This window comes from Athene cunicularia, assembly GCF_003259725.1.
Source record: "Athene cunicularia isolate RWA chromosome 5 unlocalized genomic scaffold, athCun1 chr5_part1, whole genome shotgun sequence".
Lineage (NCBI taxonomy): Eukaryota > Metazoa > Chordata > Aves > Strigiformes > Strigidae > Athene > Athene cunicularia.
The window spans coordinates 17794383-17803222 of NW_020799101.1; the positions used below are offsets into that span (position 1 = coordinate 17794383).

At 35.6% G+C, this 8840-nt stretch overlaps 1 protein-coding gene and 1 long non-coding RNA gene across 2 annotated transcripts in view; both read right to left on the reverse strand.

The window, feature by feature from the left end:
- Positions 1-337: 337 nt before the first annotated feature.
- Positions 338-5877, reverse strand: LOC113480672. The gene is made up of 2 exons (XR_003398509.1): positions 4446-5877; positions 338-4371 (listed from the first exon to the last, which is right to left on the reverse strand). It is a non-coding gene; the product is annotated as an uncharacterized LOC113480672 (long non-coding RNA).
- A 19-nt stretch (positions 5878-5896) lies between these two features.
- CPSF2 (cleavage and polyadenylation specific factor 2) overlaps positions 5897-8840 on the reverse strand; it is an 11556-nt gene continuing 8612 nt past the window's right edge. Inside the window, exons 11-14 of the mRNA XM_026849258.1 lie at positions 8049-8052; positions 7630-7929; positions 6545-6679; positions 5897-6444 (exon numbers count right to left, since the gene is read on the reverse strand). Of these exons, the coding sequence (XP_026705059.1) occupies positions 6352-6444; positions 6545-6679; positions 7630-7929; positions 8049-8052 (532 nt within the window). The 3' untranslated portion in view covers positions 5897-6351. The remainder of the gene's footprint in view (positions 6445-6544; positions 6680-7629; positions 7930-8048; positions 8053-8840) is intronic.

Genomic DNA, 8840 nt, shown 5'->3' on the forward strand with positions numbered 1-8840 from the left:
TTTTAAAGATAGTTCATTATTATGGCTTACAGAGCACCTGCCAATAATTCATGAAGTATTGATCACATCATGCTCAGGGTTTTTTCTCCATAGCAGCTAAACAAGTTCCTGAAAACAACAGAAGACACCACAATATTGTCCTAATGCAATTAATTACTTGGATAAGCTAAAACTGTTGCCCCAAGCATGTAGTAAAATTGCAAAATAGGTGACAATGTTATCATGTGTCCCACCTCCCACTTTTTGATATGTGTTGTATACCACGAAAAGGTTTTCAGGTTCACACCTGGAAGCATATGCAACAGGTCAGCTAGCTAAATGTGGGTAATTTTTTTTTTTTTCTTGCACAATGTCATCAAAAAGTATTCCTTAAATGCCTGTTTCTATCACTGTGTACTAGCAGGTACAGAAATTAAACAGCTGACCATTAGTACTACTGAATTTTAGTGATGATTAAGTTCTATCCACATTCCTTTCTTTTAAGGATCTTCCAAAATCCTCTTATACAATTTTTCTGTAAAATTGAGTGTTACTACTGAAAAGTCATACTACCTACCCCCTTCAGAATTATTCCTGAGAAACACTGATAGTAACAGCTGAGATAAGCATACTATAAAACTTACCCAGATGGATTTAAAAGAGGGAAAAGAAAAAAACAACAACAAAAAAGAAAAATACTAACTTCAAAGAAATTACTGTAAATTGTACCTTAAGGCAAGTATTATCACTGATACCTGGTCAGACACTTCTGAAGCCAACTCTTCTAAAACCTGGAGAGGAAGCAGGAGTTTCTCCACATTAGATCAACTGCAATGGTTTTACATAGAACTACCGCTTCTAAAAAACCCCGAACAATAAAAGGCTAGCTTTCAACTTCTAAGCTATTTAACATTTTTTCTTCACATGAACTCATTCTCAGTGATCTAAGCTGGCCTGCTCTAGATTGGAGTTCTTGTTCTGATTTACACAGCTGTAAAGCAGTCTAGAAAATAACTGTGCTCTGCGTCACATTATGGTTTAGAACTGGTTAGACAGCTAAACCAGACTCCTTGCAGACAAGGCAACTGAATTAAGCAACAACTCTACGAAGGTATCAGTGAAACCATCAGCTTGAGAAACTAATCACTCCAAGTGTTGTTGCTTAATAATTGTGCTGCCAAGAGTTCATTCTTCCTCACTGACACCTAAATACGCCTATAAACTGACTAGCCACAAAGGAAAAAACAATTTTGGTTGTACCTAAAAAAATTCTTTAATACATTGGAGATGGAACAGTTACTTAGCTGCAAAAGTTCTGACATTGTTACTTGACATAAATATTATGTTTTCTACATATTTTCCACATTCTTAAATACCAGCAAGGGCACCATAGCCACTATCACATGATAAACTCTTTCCACTGATTTCCCCATGTAATTTTACAAGAACTGGTATTAACCTTGGGCTGAGTTGGACAGAAGGTTTGTGGTTTTGGTTTTTTCTTTTTTAACCAAAATTACCATCACTGCAAATTTCTTTAGAACTTTTTGTCCTAAGTACCTTCTAGGGAATTTTTAAGCACTTCAGAAAAACTGCACTGAAAATGAGAAATATTTAATAAAAGTCTACACAATTGAAAGAATTCGCTTGTTATCAAAATTCGTGAATACCAGAGTGCAGTAACAAACTATACTTTTTGGCAGATGCTTAGCTCATTATCATTCAGCTGTTGGAACCAAAGATCCAGCTTGCATCACTGAAGAGGATTATGCAACAACAGGCAGGTTATTACTGCGCTCATAGAGTTGCTTCTTCATAGTGCTTGGAGTTTCTATGTATCGTTTTGCAGGGAGACAGCTACAGGCCCTATTAGAAGTTTTACACAAAAATACAGTTTTTTCCTTTTTTGTTTTTACTTCCTATCACAGTGGGAATATATAATATATAATCTATAATCTATCAATATGACTAAAATTCAAAGTGCACTGCATGAAACAATCTAGCTCTTCCACATCTTTTTATCTTCCATATTTATCAAACTTTAACGCTCTCACTACGCATAAGAAAACACAACTGTCAATTAACAGGTATTTTAAATACTACTACTATATTTCTCTTCTACCACTGTAAGCAAGCATTACTGAGCTGAAAGGAGTTATCGGTTCACTTACCACTGAACTGCAACCACTCTTCAGAACTTCTTTGCCAGAAACACTAAGACACCTTTTAGGACAAGGAATTAAGAAATTTACTAACGTAGCTAAAGTAATTTAGGTTGATCCAAAACAATACACTCTTTCATCCCTTGGTTAGTACTGGTCAAGCAGTGTGATGTACACTAACAGTTCACAGCATGTACTGCTTATCATGCAGGGGAGACATCATTTTAGACCATCCAAAACATTAAATGTTTTCCCTGCTGGCAAACTTTTTAGATTATTTTCTACAAATGCTTGTGTTATTATAATGGAAGCTTTCAACTTCACTAGAAGGAATAAAAGTACTCTTTTTTGTAAGATAAATTCCACTCTCATCAACTTTGGCTAACTACCCAGTTCTGTACTTGCAGGAAACAAGCCACATAACAGAGTCCCATTTACAAAATAAAACCTAGGGATGCAAACTTTGATCTGTTTCATATCACTTTTCCAATCAGAAAGTGTCTCAGAGAAGATAAGACGACTGTTTAAAGTATTTTTAAAATTAAATTTCCACAGGCAATTTTAAAGATTCTTTTAATCTAGTTTCATGATCCCGTTTTGAACTACCATTGGTTCCTCACAGTTTTCAGACGAAGATCTAAAATTCTGTTTACAGGCTACATTTCTTTAAGATATTTGACTGCGAGGTCATCTTCCCCAGCACCACATTTTTAAAACTATGAAAACATCTGTAAAAGCCATAAAACAGAATATTATGGAACACTGAGATCCTTACAGTAAAGATTTCTTTACCTAAAGTGTCCAAAAATTTTAGTGGTGTATGTGTTTTCTCCAGACAGTACATTCTCTTTCCCAACTGAAATGTATTAATACATGTCATGCTTTATTGAAGAAATCTTGATTTACCACCATGTAAATGATTTGGAGTACAAAAATCTATAACAATTATTTAGTTCAGGGATGGTAGGGTGTCTCTTTGCTTGTTTATTCCAAATGAATGGTGTTTAACTGCAATTAAAAGCTAGTACAGACACAGAATTCCTACCTTTCCAAGAAAGTATTTTACCAGCAAAGAGGCCTCAAATGCTCTCAGGAGACTGTTACTCTGACTGAACACACGGCATACTACCTTTCCATTAACAGTGTTATTTCGAGAAGTGGATCTGGTTAAGTCTAAATATTGTTCAGGGAAGAAGAGGAAAGATTTCCAGCTTCACCTCACCTCCAGTACATACTGTCAAAGATAAATGACTAAAAATGAGACTGTTACCCACATAAAGTTATTTAACTTCATGGTGAAGCCATGTTTAGACAATGGGACCAGCTTAATTCTAGAATTATTTTTTTTTTTTTAAATTTAAGTAAAGAGTTGTTCTACATTCCCTTAATCTTTTGAAATATGTCTTCATAGTCTACTACACAGGCACAGAAAGTAGAGAATACAAAAGCTAGGGTTTACCCACAAATACTTTGGGGATGGAGAAGGCAAGTTTCTGACTTTCCTGTGTCTACACCCCCTTAGCTCTTCTTAGTTGAGGAATCTGAATTATCCAAGACCCGTAGAAGGAAATGTTTTTAGATGGTCAGCAACTAGGTTTGACTTGAAGTTAATGTTCTTGCCCTCAAGAGCAATAGAGCAAAGAGTAAGAAATGGTACTCCTTATCAAATTTGTACTGCTAATGGAGAAAATGCAAAGTCAGAAAATACAGTTTACAGTCCATGGCAGCACTGACATTTTGTGGATGTAAGGGGAAATGAATCTTTCATTTCAGATACAAACGAGAGCCAGATTAGTAACGCTGAAAATTACAGAGAAGTTCAATTATTGTTTAAAGCTAACCACAGCTAAGAACAAAAAACCCAACCACCCCTGCCCCTCTCCAACAAACCCCAAAAAAACAAATAATCTATCAGAGAATTGATAGCAGACTAAGCAAAATTAATGGGAATTTGCTTCATTCCACATTATTTACAGGTAATGAATGCATAGCCATGGAGCACACCTGCCCCACAACGCAGCTGCTGCCTGTTTACTAGGGATGTTCCACATCCCCCTTCATCCCTCTCACTACCAGAATTGACCACAAACTCAGGCTTCCCCCAGCCCCAGCACTCAGACAACTTCTATCACCTCACACATCAGCTTTCTAGGTCTGATTTCAAGCCACAGTAATGCTGAATGCACTACAAAAGCACAGTTAGATGCTCTGCTTATACTTAAGCCTTTTCCTTTATGATGGCACTAATTTTGGGTTCTCTTTTTTAATCAGAACACAGGAACTAAGTGATTAGTGACATTAAACTTCTGTTACATTTAGCTGAATTTGGATCAGTAGGTTAAATAAACACCCAACAAATCTAATAGAAAGGTTTATGATCACACTGTCTTGTCTTTACCCCTTTCTTTAAAAACAGTACTGTTTTTGTTTGACTTCCTATGGGATTTGATCTTTATTTTTATATTTATATTCAGTGCAGGCATGTGTGATCTTTGTCCACCCAAGGCCCTCAAGTTAAAAGTCCTAAGGCCAATATGATTATGTACAAAGTAACTTATTTTATAAAAATTCATTAGTATCAGCAACAATAGCAATACAGTAGTATTCACCATCAAGCATCCAGTATCATATAGATTTACATAGCATCACTATAAAACCAGAGCATTTCTATGCAGCTGTCTGTCAATATAATGGAAAATAAACATTTTTCTAGACTGTTAAAAAACCCCCAATGTGTTGAGCCAGTCATTCGTAGCCAAGATTTTCTTTGTGTAACAAAATACATTCTCACTTAGCATTTTCAATTTTTTTTTTACATTTTTAGTATATAGTTCTAGCAGGTTTTGGTTTTTAACACGGTCTTCTGTTTTAAGTTACTATTTTAAACAGAATAAATAATCTGAAGATCAGATAGAAAACTATTTGTCAAGAATGAATTGCAAAGTAAATTATCTTTCCATTGATAGCCCACAGGGCTATTTTTTCCACTTTTTGAAAAGGTTTTATTTAAACATGCACACAGAGAGCACATATTACATTGCTGTTGTATGTAAAAACAAGCAAGCAACCCTTCACTGCCAAAGCTGGTGGTTCACATGTGGACAGGAAAAAAAAGGATTAAATAAACTCTCAAGAGGCCCTTTGTTTGCATAAATTAATTTCTGAGAAATTAAGATGTCCAAAACTGTGCTAATCTTCACCTAAAAAATCAATTCCTAGCATCAGCAGCTACAGTAAGTCGCACTGTCAACTAGAATGAAAAATGGCACAAAACATGCAACTAGAATGAAAGATGGCACAAAAGCACAAAATTAACTCAAATTTCAAGACAAGATCTTCCTGAACTTAGCTCATGGCACTCTGGACATAAAGCAACGCATGGATAACGGCTTTAGACTTTGAAAGTATTAAAATCAGAACTCAGGATAGATTTTTATAGTTGGCATAATTTTGCAAAAGCTAGAAGTTACAAATTCTGTAAATTACTAGAGAAGTTACTCTGAAGCACATAATTACTGGATTTTAAACTGCCTGTCAATATTATCCAGTCTTCTTAGAGTACCTTTCCAAAGTAATTTTTTTGATCCTGTAGATTAATACTTTATATAGAATATGAAATGCTGTTCTGGAACAAATCAGTAAAATGAAGCAGATACAATGTTAACATGCAGTCAGATTAACACTGGGGGAAAGTTTAGGTAGTCTAGCTTTAAGTGCACTATTAAAAATGTACTTTAACTAAAAAGAAGGGCTCAATACTTTCCCTAAATAAAAGTTATTTCAAAAAACCCCATACAACCCAAACCCAAATAGAACAAAACCAAAGAAGCCCACAATTCTCTATCTAATCTTATTTTAGAACAGAATAATGACTTTTATATACTTGTACTCTTTGGCAGGGAATCTATGAAACCAAAACATGTCCTGACAAATTGAGCCTTTCCTGAGAAGGGTTCATAGTCACTAATTAATTTATAAAGTATTACGTAAGAGACAGCAAGTCATAATGGTTTGAAAGACAACAACATGGAATGTACCAACATATTTATGAAGAATGACAATAGCAGTTATTTACATGTTCAGGGTAGTTAATTGTTCTTTATGAATTAGGTTTCCCCTGTATAAGTTAGAAAACTACAAAAAGTCAAAATTGGGAGGAATCCCCATTGTCTTTAAAAGTTCAAGTAAATCCATCTTTGCAGCACTCTCCTTAGACAATAGCGTATTGCTCGTATAAAAGGTCTCTTATCCTATAGAAGTCCTGACAGAGACAGCCTTCCAATCCAATTCGCCCTGTTTCAGTCTGAAACAAAAAGACATGTTTCAATTTGTTATCTTTACACTAATGAGAAACTTCATTTAGAATATTATTTACCAAAGAGTTTAAGACACAGAACACCTACCCTGCGAACAGCCACCAGATTGTTGCATACAAGCACTCCTCCTACAAACTCAGCTTGTATACCTTCTCGCAAGAGAACTTGCTTGAAGTCAGACAGTCTTGGCTCATTCATAAACACAGACTGATGTCCAAGAACCTTTAAACAATACAGACAATTTGAACACTTCTGCTACTTAACACGTTCCATTTTTCCAAAGATCTCATCACTGTGCTGGCAGCAGTGCGGCCTAAACTACAGGACTATAAATGAGAAGATTGATTCTATTTCTGTTTATGTGCACCAAGACATTTCAGGATAGGAAGGCCTTAGAAGTTATCTGTCAAGTAAAGGACAAGTTTTCTTCTTTGCTCACATATTGAAGATAAATGGAAAGCTGCCATTGGAGATCCCTCTTCCAAGCCATGTTATGCCAGGGACAGAGCTGCAGTAAGCTGTACTGCTGATTAGTACATAGTTCTACAACAGCTGTCATGAATCTCAACAGACTTTAGAGTTGTCTCCACATTTATCTAGCTCCTAGAACAGACTACATTTAGGACTGTGCAACAGTATCTTAAAAAGCAATTCTGGAATTGGAAGGTATTGTAATCATTCAATGAAAATATCTACTCACATGCAAAGTATTTTAAGAGTAAAGATGAATTTATAGAAAAAGATTAATGAACTCTCAAATCACTGCTATGGAAGTAGAGATGTATAAATTTCAAAGATCTATATCTCAAGTATATGAAGTATTTTCCATAGCATCAACAAAACATAACAAAATCCAAGACTGACTAAACACCAACTAATTTCCAAACCTGCAAGTACTAACTACAAATATGAAACGTACTAATTAAAATCTTATCTTCATAAATAGATAGTACTGTATGCTAGGCACTGTTAGTGGATGCAAGATCATTCTTGCTAAAAGCATAAAATCTGAACAAAGAACAGTACAAGTTTAACAAAGAGAAAACCAAATCTGAAAATCAGTTTCAGTTAGGCTTTCATTAGAGTAAGATATCAACCTCTAAGCACTAGAAAAAGACAAATGAATACAGAGCTTTTAAAAAATGATGTCCAGATCAGCATAATTTCTGTACCTCATGAGGTGGCAGAGGTTCCAAAGTAGGAATGATCTCACTTTCCTCACACATCTCCTTGTCATCATCACCGAAGAGGCTTTTCATTGCCTTCTGTTGTGCAATAACACTAGAGTCTGAGGAAGGCACATCCACTTGCATCTCTAAGTCTTCATCTTCCCTCAGCTCTCCCTCTTCCAAAATAACTCCAGTATCCACTTTTGAAACCCGCATGTCCAGAACACCATCTATCCACGCCAGCTCAGCATCCTTGGCTTTACAGAACTGAAGGGAGCTGACAAGAGAATCTTTTAACCTGACCTGGGTTGCACAAAAATAAAAGCACTATAAGTTTGATGGAAAACACAAAGATCTTACTTCAGGTTTTAAAAATTATCAGCTTTCCTTTCACTGTCTCTCCACATAGGTTTGATTCCTACTCTTCTGGGGAGGGCAAGGAGGGAATTGGTATCAGCAAGGCAAGATGTTCTATACTTTCAAAACATAATTTGTATAACCCTCATGTTACTACTCAACCTAAAAAGCAGCAGAGATCAATATTTTTTTTTGCCTTGCTAAAAATAATAAAAAAAGAATCTATAGGACTGCAAACTCGAGTTAAACTTACAGCCAGTGAAATCAATTCCTTTTGAAACATCATAAACCTTTTTTGAAGCCAAGGAGTTCCTCAGTTGGCCTTAGTAAATTTAAGGAAAATTTTTATAGACGCATTTAGGTTACTGAACAGGAGTTCCAAATTTTAATCCTCCACAAAAATTGTAACTAATATTTTACTGTAAGGAGGGAGTTGTAAACACAGTTTTTAAAGTGGCCATAACATTCCCTTATCCTGATTCCTCTGGTGCATCCCAGGACTTTAACCCATTAAACAAAGACCTACTCTGGAAGACTGTTATCTGCATGAGACTGTGCAGGATCCCCATAGCAGAATCAAGGCTGCAACTGAATGAAGGATACTGCAACTAAGTATCCACTTGCAGCACCTTCCACTCAAGAGACACTGGGATTCTAAAGTTCCACTCACATCTATTATTATATTTTCTAATTCAGTGTCTCCAGTATACTTCACCTGTTCAGAAAGCTTCAAACAGAAAACCAAACTAAAGCTATGCAGTAGCCTGAATCTCCCCCTTACATTAAAAAAAAAATAATTGAAATTCAATACAATATAATTACAATGCTATTCAGATATTTTGGGGGGGGGGGGGGAA